We start from the raw sequence: 15,011 nt of genomic DNA, 5'->3' as shown, positions 1-15,011 counted from the left end.
GTTGGACGTTGTCAGAGCCTTAAAAATATACATTTAAAGGACGGCTGGAGTCAGAAAATCTGACTCGCTGTTTATACTGTATGCACCCAACAAGTTGGGTGCACCTGCTTCTAAGCAGTCGATTGCTCGTTGGATTTGTAACAAAATTCAACTTGTACATTCTGTGGCAGGCCTGCCACAGCCTAAATCTGTTAAGGCCCATTCCGCAAGGAAGGTGGGCTCATCTTGGGCGCCTGCCCGAGGGGTCTCGGCATTACAACTCTGCCGAGCAGCTACGTGGTCAGGGGAGAACACGTTTGTAAATTTTTACAAATTTGATACCCTGGCAAAGGAGGACCTGGAGTTCTCTCATTCGGTGCTGCAGAGTCATCCGCACTCTCCCGCCCGTTTGGGAGCTTTGGTATAATCCCCATGGTCCTTTCAGGAACCCCAGCATCCACTTAGGACGATAGAGAAAATAAGAATTTACTTACCGATAATTCTATTTCTCGGAGTCCGTAGTGGATGCTGGGCGCCCATCCCAAGTGCGGATTATCTGCAATACTTGTACATAGTTATTGTTAACTAATTCGGGTTATTGTTTAGGAAGCCATCTTTCAGAGGCTCCTCTGTTATCATACTGTTAACTGGGTTTAGATCACAAGTTGTACGGTGTGATTGGTGTGGCTGGTATGAGTCTTACCCGGGATTCAAAATCCTCCCTTATTGTGTACGCTCGTCCGGGCACAGTACCTAACTGGAGTCTGGAGGAGGGTCATAGGGGGAGGAGCCAGTACACACCACCTGACCTGTAAAAGCTTTACTTTTGTGCCCTGTCTCCTGCGGAGCCGCTATTCCCCATGGTCCTTTCAGGAACCCCAGCATCCACTACGGACTCCGAGAAATAGAATTATCGGTAAGTAAATTCTTATTTTCAGAGGGCCGACATTTCTGTATTTAAAATCCTTTTTTTGTTGATTTTATGTAATATTCTAATTTTCTGAGATTTTGGATTTGGGGTTATCTTAAGATATAAGCCACAATCATCAACATTACAACAAATAAAGGCTTGAAATATCTCACTTTGCATGTCATGAGTCTATAATATATTAGTTTCACTTTTTAAGTTGAATTATTGAAATAAATGAACTTTTGTACGATATTCTAATTTTCTGAGTTTCACCTGTATATCGCAAACATCTCCTTCTCACCTTTCAGTCATTTCAGCAGTCCTTTTGTTGGTTGCTCAGTGCATGCTGCCATGCTTTTGAAAGAGTTGAACTAGCTTCCATGACTTTTCATTTCAGTAAATAAACTGCCCTGGTACAAGCACTGTATACAGGCCTGGATTAAGGAAAGGGAGGCCTCTACCAATATAATTATCAATATGATAGTTACACTGAAGATGTTAGAAAGTTTAATGTGTAAATACTCCCGCCACCACAAACGCATACCTCCCAACTGTCCCGATTTTCGCGGGACAGTCCCGTTTTTTGGGGACTGTCCCGCTGTCCCACCTGTGGGCTGTAGTGTCCCGCGGTGGGGGGGGAGCAGTTGGGAGGCTCTGTCTCTCGCTGCCCTGCTTAGCAGTGGTGAGTGGTGAGCAGTGGTGAGTAGACGTTGTGCGCATGCGCACAGCGTCTATTCATAGGTGACAGAGGGAGAGGGGGCATGCCAGCAGCTCACAGAGCGCTGGGCATGCCCCCTCAGTGCTTAAAACGGGGGGGTGCGGCTCACGATCGAGGCGCTCCCGCGAAGCCATGCCACCTTTTAAAAATCTCTGCGCAGGTGTCCCTCTTCCCCAGCAAACAATGTTGGGAGGTATGCAAATGTGTTAAACATTCTGTAGTTCCCACAGTTCACACTGGGTACACACTAGGTAATATCGGACAGACATATTGGGCACATCATCTAATGTGTAACGGCAATTGCGTGCTCCTGGCGGTCATTTGCTGGGTTGCGACGATCCTAGGAGTGACCAGATGCAGGGGAGTGCGGCTGTGATTTCTGCGATATATCATTGTGTGTGTTCATTATATCGGTCATACCACCGGCCATCTTTAGTACCAAAAGGCCATGTTTCATTGAATTTAGCCACCCATGTGTAGCCAAATGAGATTCTAACTGCACTGCGACTCTGCTTCCATGGTAGCTTACATTGTAATTTATCTGTCGTGTTAATGGGGACATACTGTACTTTAGGGAACAGGTTCTCAGACTCGGTCCTCAGGACCCCACACAGTGCATGTTTTGCAGGTAACCCAGCAGGTGCACAGGTGTATTAATTACTCACTGGCACATTTTAAAAGGTCCACAGGTGGATCTAATTATTTCACTTGCGATTCTGTGAGGAGACCTGCAAAACATGCACTGTGTGGGGTCCTGAGGACCGAGTTTGAGAACCTGTGCTTTAGGGAATTCAGTTTTTTTTAGTGCACCCGTCATCAATGGGTGCCTGACAAGCAATTTAATTGTTGCTCCTATCTCAGCAGCAGTGTTTTTCACCCTCTGTCCTTAAGGCACAGTTTTAAGGATATCCATGCTTGCCCACAAATGGTTAAATCACATTAACTGAGGCACTAAGTCACCTGTACACACTTGTGACTAGTCTTAAAACCTGGACTGATAGTGCGCCTTGAGGACTGTGGTTGGAAACAATGCTCTACAGCAGGCATGTCCAAACTGCGGCCCTCCAGCTGTTGTGAAACTACATATCCCAGCATGCCCTGACCCAGTTTTGCTGTCAGATAATGCTAAAGCTGTGTCATGGCATGCTGGGATGTGTAGTTTCTCAACAGCTGGAGGGCCGCAGTTTGGACATGCCTGCTCTACAGTATCAGTCATTGCTGATGGACATCTGCCATGTTGACCTTCATAAAGTGAGAAATAATCTTCTGTATATACTGATAAAAAAATATGACTCACTCTCACCTACACTTCAGGAAAGCACATTTTTGTTTTGTCATCTCTGTTTTACCTGCAGTCAACATTGCAAAATAGATGTGAATGCCTATTTCTCAAACGTCCTAAGTGGATGCTGGGGACTCCGTAAGGACCATGGGGATTAGCGGCTCCGCAGGAGACTGGGCACAACTATAAAGAAAGCTTTTAGACTACTGGTGTGCACAGGCTCCTCCCACTAAGACCCTCCTCCAGACCTCAGTTAGATTCTTGTGCCCGGCTGAGCTGGATGCACACTAGGGGCTCTCCTGAGCACCTAGAAAGAAAGTATATTTAGGTTTTTTATTTTCAGTGAGATCTGCTGGCAACAGACTCACTGCAGCGAGGGACTAAGGGGAGAAGAAGCGAACCTACCTAACAGGTGGTAGTTTGGGCTTCTTAGGCTACTGGACACCATTAGCTCCAGAGGGATCGACCGCAGGACCCGACCTTGGTGTTCGTTCCCTGAGCCGCGCCGCCGTCCCCCTTACAGAGCCAGAAGCACGAAGAAGGTCCGGAAAATCGGCGGCAGAAGACTTCGGTTTTCACCAAGGTAGCGCACAGCACTGCAGCTGTGCGCCATTGCTCCTCATGTACACCTCACACTTCGGTCACTGATGGGTGCAGGGCGCTGGGGGGGGGGGGGGGGCGCCCTGAGGGCAATAAATAACACCTTGGCTGGCAAAATATACATCATATATAGTCCCAGAGGCTATATAGATGTAAAATTACCCCTGCCAGTATTACAGAAAAAGCGGGAGAAAGTCCGCCGAAAAGGGGGCGGGGCTTCTCCCTCAGCACACTGGCGCCATTTTCCCTCACAGTTCCGCTGGAAGGAAGCTCCCTGGCTCTCCCCTGCAGTCTAAGAATACTACAGAAGGGTAAAAAAGAGAGGGGGGGCACTAAATTTAGGCGCAGTATAAATATTATATATATGTAATATATATAAAAAAGCAGCTATAGGGAAAACACTCATTGATAGTGGGATCCCAGTGTTATATAGCGCTCTGGTGTGTGCTGGCATACTCTCTCTCTGTCTCCCCAAAGGGCTTTGTGGGGTCCTGTCCTCTGTCAGAGCATTCCCTGTATGTTTGCGGTGTGTCGGTACGGCTGTGTCGACATGTTTGATGAGGAGGCTTATGTGGAGGCGGAGCAGATGCCTGTAAATGTGATGTCACCCCCTGCGGGGTCGACACCTGAGTGGATGGTGCTGTGGAAGGAATTACGTGATAGTGTCGACTCCTTACATAAAAGGTTTGACGACATACCTAATGTGGGACAGCCGGCTTCTCAGCCTGTGCCTGCCCAGGCGTCTCAAAAACCATCAGGGGCTCTAAAACGCCCGCTACCTCAGATGGTTGACACAGATGTCGACACGGATACTGACTCCAGTGTCGACGACGAAGAGACTAATGTAACTTCCAGTAGGGCCACACGTTACATGATTGAGGCAATGAAAAATGTGTTGCACATTTCTGATGTTACCCCCGGTAACACAAAAAAGGGTATAATGTTTGGAGAGAAAAAAACTACCAGTAGCTTTTCCTCCATCTGAAGAGTTAAATGAAGTGTGTGAAGAAGCGTGGGCTTCCCCTGATAAAAAGATGGTAATTTCTAAGAGGTTACTAATGGCGTACCCTTTCCCGCCAGAGGATAGGTCACGCTGGGAAACATCCCCTAGGGTGGATAAAGCGCTCACACGCTTGTCAAAGAAGGTGGCACTACCGTCTCCGGATACGGCCGCCCTGAAGGAATCTGCTGATAGAAAGCAGGAGGCTATCCTGAAATCTATATATACACACACAGGTGTGATACTGAGACCGGCTATAGCTTCAGCCTGGATGTGCAGCGCTGCTGCTGCGTGGTCAGATTCCCTGTCAGAAAATATAGATACCCTAGACAGGGACACTATTTTGCTAAACGTAGAGCATATAAAAGACGCACTTTTATACATGAGGGATGCACAGAGGGATATTTTCCGGCTGGCATCCAAAATTAGTGCAATGTCCATTTCTGCCAGGAGAGGGTTATGGACTTGGCAGTGGACAGGTGATGCAGATTCCAAACGACACATGGAAGTTCTGCCTTATAAGGGTGAGGAATTGTTCGGGGATGGTCTCTCGGACCTCGTTTCCACAGCAACAGCTGGGAAGTCTACATTTTTACCCTATGTTCCCTCACAACCAAAGAAAGCACCGTATTATCAGGTACAGTCCTTTCGGCCCAATAGGGGCAAGCGGGTTAAAGGCGCGTCCTTTCTGCCCAGAGGCAGAGGTAGAGGGAAAAAGCTGCAGCATACAGCCAGTTCCCAGGAGCAAAAGTCCTCCCCCGCTTCCTCTAAGTCCACAGCATGACGCTGGGGCTCCACAGGCGGAGCCAGGTACGGTGGGGGCCCATCTCAAAAATTTCAACAATCAGTGGGCTCGCTCACGGGTGGATCCCTGGATCCTTCAAGTAGTATCTCAGGGGTACAAACTGGAATTCGAGACGTCTCCCCCCCGCCGTTTCCTCAAATCTGCCTTGCCAACCACTCCCTCAGGCAGGGAGGCAGTGTTACAGGCAATTCAAAAGCTGTATTCACAACAAGTGATAGTAAAGGTGCCCCTACTTCAACAAGGAAGGGGTTACTATTCCACAATGTTTGTGGTACCGAAACCGGACGGTTCGGTGAGACCCATTTTAAATTTGAAATCCTTGAACACGTATAAAAAAATTCAAGTTCAAGATGGAATCGCTCAGGGCGGTTATTGCAAGCCTGGACGAGGGAGATTACATGGTATCGCTGGACATCAAGGATGCTTACCTACATGTCCCCATTTACCATCCTCACCAGGAGTACCTCAGGTTTGTGGTACAAGATTGTCATTACCAATTCCAGACGTTGCCGTTCGGTCTCTCCACGGCTCCGAGGGTCTTTACCAAGGTAATGGCGGAAATGATGATACTCCTTCGAAGGAAGGGAGTTTTAATTATCCCGTACTTGGACGATCTCCTGATAAAGGCGAGGTCCAGAGAGCAGTTGTTGGTAGGGGTAGCACTATCTCGGGAAGTGCTACAACAGCACGGCTGGATTCTAAACATCCCAAAGTCACAGCTGGTCCCTACGACACGCCTGCTGTTCCTAGGGATGGTTCTGGATAAAGAGCAGAGAAAAGTGTTTCTCCCGGAGGAAAAGGCCAAGGCGCTGTCATCTCTAGTCAGAGGCCTCTTAAAACCAAAACAGGTGTCGGTGCATCATTGCACGCGGATCCTGGGAAAAATGGTAGCTTCCTACGAAGCGATTCCATTCGGCAGGTTTCATGCAAGAACCTTTCAGTGGGACCTGTTGGACAAGTGGTCCGGATCGCATCTTCAGATGCATCGTCTGATAACCCTGTCTCCGAGGACAAGGGTGTCTCTGCTGTGGTGGCTGCAGAGTGCTCATCTTCAAGAGGGACGCAGATTCGGCATACAGGACTGGGTCCTGGTGACCACGGATGCCAGCCTTCGAGGCTGGGGAGCAGTCACACAGGGAAGAAACTTCCAAGGACTATGGTCAAGTCAGGAGACTTCCCTGCACATAAATATTCTGGAACTAAGGGCCATTTACAATGCCCTAAGTCAGGCAAAACCCCTGCTTCAAAACCAGCCGGTACTGATCCAGTCAGACAACATCACGGCGGTCGCCCATGTAAATTTACAGGGCGGCACGAGAAGCAGGACGGCGATGGCAGAAGCCACAAGGATTCTCCGATGGGCGGAAAATCACGTGTTAGCACTGTCAGCAGTGTTCATTCCGGGAGTGGACAACTGGGAAGCAGACTTCCTCAGCAGGCACGACCTCCACCCAGGAGAGTGGGGACTTCATCCAGAAGTCTTTCAAATGATTGTAAACCAGTGGGAAAAACCATAGGTGGACATGATGGCGTCCCGCCTAAACAAAAAGCTAGAAAAATATTGCGCCAGGTCGAGAGACCCGCAGGCGATAGCTGTGGACGCTCTGGTAACACCGTGGGTGTACCGATCGGTTTATGTGTTCCCTCCTCTTCCTCTCATACCAAAGGTACTGAGGATAATAAGGAAAAGAGGAGTAAGAACTATACTCATTGTTCCGGATTGGCCAAGAAGAGCGTGGTATCTGGAACTTCAAGAAATGATGTCAGAGGACCCATGGCCTCTACCGCTCAGACAGGACCTGCTGCAGCAGGGGTCCTGTCTGTTCCAAGACTTACCGCGGCTGCGTTTGACGGCATGGCGGTTGAACACCGGATCCTGAAGGAAAAGGGCATTCCGGAGGAAGTCATTCCTACGCTGATAAAAGCTAGGAAAGAAGTAACCGCAAACCATTATCACCGCATATGGCGAAAATATGTTGCGTGGTGTGAGGCCAGGAAGGCCCCAACGGAAGAATTTCAGCTGGGCCGGTTCCTGCACTTCCTACAGTCAGGGGTGACTATGGGCCTTAAATTGGGTTCCATTAAGGTCCAGATTTCGGCTCTATCGATTTTCTTCCAGAGAGAATTGGCTTCACTACCTGAAGTTCAGACTTTTGTTAAGGGAGTGCTGCATATTCAGCCCCCTTTTGTGCCTCCAGTGGCACCTTGGGATCTCAACGTGGTGTTGGATTTCCTAAAGTCACATTGGTTTGAGCCACTGAAAACCGTGGATTTGAAATATCTCACGTGGAAAGTGGTCATGTTGTTGGCCTTGGCTTCGGCCAGGCGTGTTTCAGAATTGGCGGCTTTGTCATGTAAAAGCCCTTATCTGATTTTCCATATGGATAGGGCAGAATTGAGGACTCGTCCCCAGTTTCTCCCCAAAGTGGTATCAGCTTTTCATCTGAACCAACCTATCATGGTGCCTGCGGCTACAAATGACTTGGAGGCTTCCAAGTTGTTGGATGTAGTCAGGGCCCTAAAAATTTATGTTTCCAGGACAGCTGGAGTCAGGAAGACTGACTCGCTCTTTATCCTGTATGCGCCCAACAAGTTGGGTGCACCTGCTTCTAAGCAGACTATTGCTCGCTGGATCTGTAGTACGATTCAGCTTGCACATTCTGCGGCTGGACTGCCGCATCCTAAATCAGTGAAAGCCCATTCCACGAGGAAAGTGGGCTCTTCTTGGGCGGCTGCCCGAGGGGTCTCGGCTCTTCAACTTTGCCGAGCTGCTACTTGGTCAGGGGCAAACACGTTTGCAAAATTCTACACATTTGATACCCTGGCTGAGGAGGACCTTGAGTTCTCTCATTCGGTGCTGCAGAGTCATCCGCACTCTCCCGCCCGTTTGGGAGCTTTGGTATAATCCCCATGGTCCTTACGGAGTCCCCAGCATCCACTTAGGACGTTACAGAAAATAAGAATTTACTCACCGGTAATTCTATTTCTCATAGTCCGTAGTGGATGCTGGGCGCCCATCCCAAGTGCGGATTGTCTGCAATACTTGTATATAGTTATTGCTTAACTAAAGGGTTATTTTGAGCTATCTGTTGAGAGGCTCAGTTGTTATCATGCTGTTGACTGGGTATTGTATCACGAGTTATACGGTGTGGCTGGTATGAGTCTTACCCGGGATTCAAAATCCTTCCTAATTGTGTCAGCTCTTCCGGGCACAGTACCCTAACTGAGGTCTGGAGGAGGGTCTTAGTGGGAGGAGCCAGTGCACACCAGTAGTCTAAAAGCTTTCTTAATAGTTGTGCCCAGTCTCCTGCGGAGCCGCTAATCCCCATGGTCCTTACGGAGTCCCCAGCATCCACTACGGACTATGAGAAATAGAATTACCGGTGAGTAAATTCTTATTTAATACATTGATACAAATGCTACATATTGTTGAACATTACCCCATTACTGTAGATTAAAACGTTTATTTCCAGTTATCTATATAGCGCACACAGCGCTTTAGAGAATATTTGTACATTAACATCAGTCCCTGGCCCAGTGGAGCTTACAGTCTATATTCCATACCACATGTGTACACACACACACACACACACACACACACACACACACACACACACACACACACACACACACACACACACACACAGTATATTTTTGGAAGGAAGCCAACACAAGTACGGGGAGAATATATAAACTCCACAGTTTGGCACACGGTAGCAATCAAACCCATAACCTCAGTACTGTGAGGGAGTCATGCTAACCATTACACCATCCCTGCTGCCCAACTGACTTTGAGAGATGATATGTCTGCTTCCATCCTCCAAAGGCGGACATTGCAGTACTCGTGTCAGTATTTATATCTCGCTTCAAATATTTGCTTTTAGAACAATGTTTTGTGGTGTTTATTTTTGTGCAGTGGCTTAGTTACTGTAATGTCTTTTATGAATTCAGGGGCTAATACATTATGCAAACTATTGTACTGTATTTTGCGTTTGCTCAGACAGTGAACAGGCACATGGCTGAGTGCATGTACAGTATGTGCCACTTATGATAGCTTGCGTCTGGAGAGGCGGGACAGTGGGTTGAAACAGTGTGCTGATGTAGGCTGAGTACTGCGACGACATTGTGTTTGTGCAGACCTACAGAAATATGAATTTACACCTGGTAGGAAGTTGCTATTAAGTACATACTAGAAATGGAAGCTTGCATTGGACATATCATAGGCATACTCTTTGTTGGTGCTTATCTAACTGATATCTGAATGTGTGATAACATCTGTATATTAATAGCAGAAGGCATACTTTTATGAGTGCATTATTTCTATGATGCCGTTGTCTGGCAAAACATCTGCCTTCCAATTTCAATGCATCACCATTGTGCTCTGGAAAATGTGACAGTTAGTGAACTCTCCGGGGCAGCTGTATTAACCTGGAAAAGACGTAAGGAATTGATAAACCAGTGATAAATGCAAGGTGATAAACACACCAGCCAATCAGCTCCCATATATATATATATATATATATATATATATATATATATATATATATATATAAACAGATAGGAGCTGATTGGCTGGTGTGTTTATCACCTTGCATTTATCACTGGTTTACCACTTCCTTATGCCTTCTCCAGGTTAATACATCTACCCCACCGTGTGCACCTGCTGGGTGGTGTGTAAACTATGACAGTTATTTGCAGCCATCCACTAATCAGGGATTTTTCGAAATTCAACTACTAAGGAGATGAAAAGGGGCAAAATGTCAGCACATCAGCTATTTAAAAATATTTCTTAAAAATGGAATAACATTTTTTATTTTTTGTTTGTTAAACTCCAATTTTTTAATTCTTTTTTTTTTTTTTTTTTATTTCTTTGTACTTAAATACATTTATGTTTTTTTCCCCCTAGGTTTATGACCATACAGAATGCTGAAGTGTATAATTGGGCATGAATGCATACCATGGCACCAACACCCGCAGCTCTGGATCAGGATATTCCATTGTTTTCCATTTCAACATTCTGGGCTAAGTTCCTAATTGGCTTGCTCTCATTTGTGTGCTTTGTGAATAGCTATAATGGCAACTTTGTATTTGATGACTCTGAAGCGATCATCAATAATAAGGTGTGTGCTAGTTTATGTTATATTGTGTGAAAGATAGTTTTTTCCTTGAATCTGTGTGTGGTTAAGATGTCTGCCTATATAATACAAGGCTAACGCTGCTCCTCACCTCTACGTGAGGAAATGAAATGTCGGGGGGAGGGGGTGTATATCGATCGTGAAACTCGGGTGTTTCATGGCCGTTTTCAGGGCCGGCCTATGACATCTCCTGTATTTCGTATGTATGGAAACATTGCGGTAGGACCCCTGCCTACACAGCCAGGATACGCAGGCAGGGGTAGACCTATATTCAATGCGTTTGCAATTAAATTGTGAACGCATCGTGGGGCGGCGCCACACATGCTGGGTGGCCTTGCCCTGTGCTGGGCGGCCCCTAGCATGTGAGTATATGGAATGCAGATTTTGCTGCGGAAGCAAGATCTGCGTCCATCTTTGAATAACCCCCTTTATGTATGCAGAGCTACGGAGCCCTCTGATGCTGCAGGTCCGCGATCGCGGCTATTTCTGAGACCGAGACACAGCTGTCTCTGTCTCTAAAATAAAAATTTAGGGTCATCAGGTGTGTCCCCCCGTCCCCCCCCCCCCCTTGCGTGTGCTATTGGTATGTATGTGTGTGTGTTATTTAAATATATATATATATATATATTATTGCACACCCCGAACGCAAGCAGATATATATGTGTGCAGATATAAATACATAGATATATATATCTCAATCTATTTCACAGGAAAATCTAACTATATACGTATATTAATCACTAATCAGGCAGCTAATCTTGACTCATGTTACAGTGTATTGTACATGTGAAACCAGTAGATGGCGCACCAAAACAAATACTACATATAGTAACTGGTCATGTTACTAGTTACCTTTCATTGGGGGTAATTCCAAGTTGATCGCAGCAGGAAACTTTTTAGCAGTTGGGCAAAACCATGTGCACTGCAGGGGAGACAGATATAACATGTGCAGAGAGAGAGAGATTTGGGTGGGTTATTTTGTCTCTGTGCAGGGTAAATACTGGCTGCTTTATTTTTACACTGCAATTTAGATTGCAGATTGAACGCACCCCACCCAAATCTAACTCTCTCTGCACATGTTATATCTACCTCCCCTGCAGTGCACATGGTTTTGCCCAACTGCTAACAAAGATCCTGCTGCGATCAACTCAGAATTACCCCCAATGTTACTGCAGGTTAAGTAGCAATGGATATGGGATCTACAAGATAATATTTGTTTGACCAACGTGAACTTAGGCTGGACTGTGAGATTGATTGCCCCTTTAATTGGATTTTGTGGTTTACATAAGCAATAATGCAGTTTTCTATTTGTTTTTTTATCAGTATACTGTTGCAGGGTACTGTCGCAGGAGTAGATCTCAGTACCAGCTGCTTCTCCCATGGGCAGCTTTAAGTGGCTTGCACATGAGTTGGTAGCCCCTACCATCTTTTTGTGCTAATCCATGAAGGAAAAACTGTAAAGATTGTTTACAAAGACATTTTGTGATTAATGTCTACAATGTAAAATATACATCACAACGTTAGATGCCACCACTGTCTTTGTAAAATTAGTAGCGCTGTGCAATAACAGACATCTACGTGAGCGAAGCCACAGGTAAACGCTTGTATAATATATAACTTTACCTAAGCACTTTTCTGTTTCAATTGTAGGACCTCCGAGAAGAGACTTCAGTTGGTGATCTTTGGATGCATGATTTCTGGGGTACTAAACTCAGTAGCAATGCTAGCCATAAATCCTACAGGCCTCTCACAGTCTTAACATTCAGGTGAGATAATAAGTTGTTTTTATTTGGCTTTGAGGGTGAATGAACTGTTTGTCTTCCCTATTGGGTTTGATTTGTAATAATTTGAAACTATGGCTATAATGAATGTATGTGTTCCAGCTTACTAAAGCGCAAGATGTATGCCTGTTTTATGTATCTATGTATCTTGGCTAATTACAGTGTAGCCATGTACAGTACTCTCTATCATTCAGATGTTTCTGGTTTAAAACAGCTGATGTAGCAATCGTAGTCATGTGGCACAAGGGAGCTCTGCACACCTTAGTACTGTATATCAGCCTCATGAATGGGGTCAGGTCCTGTAATGCCCCTAATATGCCAGACTCAGAACTTCACCAATCACTAAAGCTGGGCATACACTATACAATTATCTAGCAGATAATCTGTGCTTGGATTGAAAACCTGGTATTGAATGAGAGCAACTGACAATCAACCATTTGCTCCCAAACAGTAGAAAATGGACAAAATGTGTCCGTGATTTAACCAATTTGTATAAACGACAGGTCTTGTTCATTTTCCAGTGTTTGGGAGCAAATGGTCAATATATATATACATACAGTGTGTGTGTGTGTGTGTGTGTATGTATGTATGTATGTATATATATATATATACACACACACACACACACACACACACACACACACACACACACACAGAGTGGGGTTTGAAAGTTTGGGCACCCCAGGCAAAAATTAATTTTAATGTGCAAAAAGAAGCCAAGGAAAGATGGAAAAATCTCCAAAAGGCATCAAATTACAGATTAGACATTCTTATAACTTGTCAAATAAAAGTTTGATTTATTTTCATCATTTACACTTTCAAAAGAACAGAAAGCAAAAAATGGCGTCTGCAAAAGTTTGGGCACCCTGCAGAGTTAATACCTTGTACTGCCCCCTTTGGCAAGTATCACAGCTTGTAAACGCTTTTTGTAGCCAGCCAAGAGTCTTTCAATTCTTGTTTGAGGTATCTTCGTCCATTCTTCCTTACAAAAGTCCTCCAGTTCTTTGAGATTCCTGGGCTGTCTGTGACGCACTGCTCTTTTAAGGTCTATCCATAGATTTTCAATTATGTTGAGGTCAGGAGATTGGGAAGGCCATGGCAAAGCCTTCAGTTTACGCCTCTTGATGTAATCCACCGTGGATTTTGAGGTGTGTTTAGGATCATTATCCATTTGTAGAAGCCAGCCTCTCTTTAACTTCAGCTTTTTCACAGATGGCATCAAGTTAGCGTCCAAAATGTGCTGGAATCTTATTGAGTCCATTTTCCTTCTACTCGTGAAATGTTCCCTGTGCCACTGGCTGCAATACAACCCCAAAGCACGATTGATCCACCCCCATGCTTAACAGTTGGACAGAGGTTCTTTTCATTAAATTCTGTGCCCTTCCTTCTCCAAACGTACCTTTGCTCATTCTGGCCAAAAAGTTATATTTTAACCTCATCGGTCCACAGAACTTTATTCCAAAATGCATCAGGCTTGTCTATATGTTCATTTGCAAACTTCAAATGCTGATTTTTGTGGTGAGGACATAGAAGAGGTTTTCTTCTGATGACTCTTCCATGAAGACCATATTTGTACAGGTATCTCTTTATAGTGGAATAGTGTACCACAACTCCAGTGTCTGCCAGATCTTCCTAGAGGGATCGTGCAGTCAAACGTGGATTTTGACTTGCTTTTCTCACAATCCTGCGAGCTGTTCTGTCTGATATTTTTCTTGGTCTTCCAGATCTTGCTTTAACTTCCACTGTTCCTGATGACTGCCATTTCTTAATTACATTCCGAACAGAGGATATGGGCATCTGATAACGCTTTGCTATCTTCTTATAGCCTTCTCCTGCTTTGTTAGCGTCAACTATTCTCAGTTTCAGTGTTCTACACAACTGCTTAGAGGAACCCATGGTGCTGATTGTTGGAGCAAGGTCAGATGAGTCTGGGCTTTTAAAACCTTTGAGATTGACATCACCTGGTCTTTCCAGACGATGATTGAGAACAATCCATAACACTGCCAGGTCTCAGCTGTCCAAAGGGGGCAGTACAAGGTATTCATTCTGCAGGGTGCCCAAACTTTTGCAGACGCCATTTTTTGATTTCTGTACTTTTGAAAGTGTAAATGATGAAAATAAAATCAAACTTTTTTTGACATGTTATAAGAATGTCTAATCTGTAATTCGATGCCTTTTGGGGATTTTTTTTATCTTTCCTTGGCTTCTTTTTGCACATTAAAATGAATTTTTGCCTGGGGTGCCCAAACTTTCAAACCCCACTGTATGTGTATATATATATATATATATATATATATATATATAGAAAATGACTGCACTCAGTCCAAAAAAAACGTTTAAGCATTAGTGTGGTGCCAGGTCAAAAAGCCATTATAATATCACTCACTTTCCCATAGAGAAAAAATGCAAAAAACAGCATTCAAGATTCAGTTGAAAGCAGAAGAGGATTTATTCTTCAATACAAATCCATTAGTGATACATCCAACAACTGTGGCCCAACAGCTGTTTCAATGCATACAGGTTTTCTTCAGGGGCTAATGACACAGAGCCCAGAACTTGCATATATAGCAGAAAATGGAGCCAACACTTAACAAACCAAACCCGTGCTGTGGGAGGGCTCTCCACATGAGTAGTGTGCTCATTGGATGCCTCCGTGGGATGGGGAGTGTCAGCTGTGTAACTAAGGTAAACAGACCTTGCTCCCCGCCCGGTTACGGCTGAGGATGCATGTGTCCCAGGTGCTGACAGATAATGCACATATACAGATGCTGTCAGCATTAGTGAATGTGGCCACCGATCAA

General features: G+C 45.1%; 1 protein-coding gene across 3 annotated transcripts in view; it reads left to right on the top strand.

The window, feature by feature from the left end:
* TMTC4 (transmembrane O-mannosyltransferase targeting cadherins 4) overlaps positions 1-15,011 on the top strand; it is a 201,279-nt gene that overhangs the window by 25,401 nt on the left and 160,867 nt on the right. For all 3 annotated transcript variants that reach the window (XM_063953238.1, XM_063953237.1, XM_063953236.1), the window contains exons 2-3: positions 10,201-10,414; positions 12,080-12,195. In XM_063953238.1, coding sequence (XP_063809308.1) covers positions 10,244-10,414; positions 12,080-12,195 — 287 coding nt within the window. In that variant the 5' untranslated portion in view covers positions 10,201-10,243. The remainder of the gene's footprint in view (positions 1-10,200; positions 10,415-12,079; positions 12,196-15,011) is intronic.

Source organism: Pseudophryne corroboree, chromosome 2 (assembly GCF_028390025.1).
Source record: "Pseudophryne corroboree isolate aPseCor3 chromosome 2, aPseCor3.hap2, whole genome shotgun sequence".
Classification (NCBI taxonomy): domain Eukaryota; kingdom Metazoa; phylum Chordata; class Amphibia; order Anura; family Myobatrachidae; genus Pseudophryne; species Pseudophryne corroboree.
Note: the sequence above shows the minus strand (reverse complement) of the source record. Positions and strands in the feature narration are given on the sequence as shown.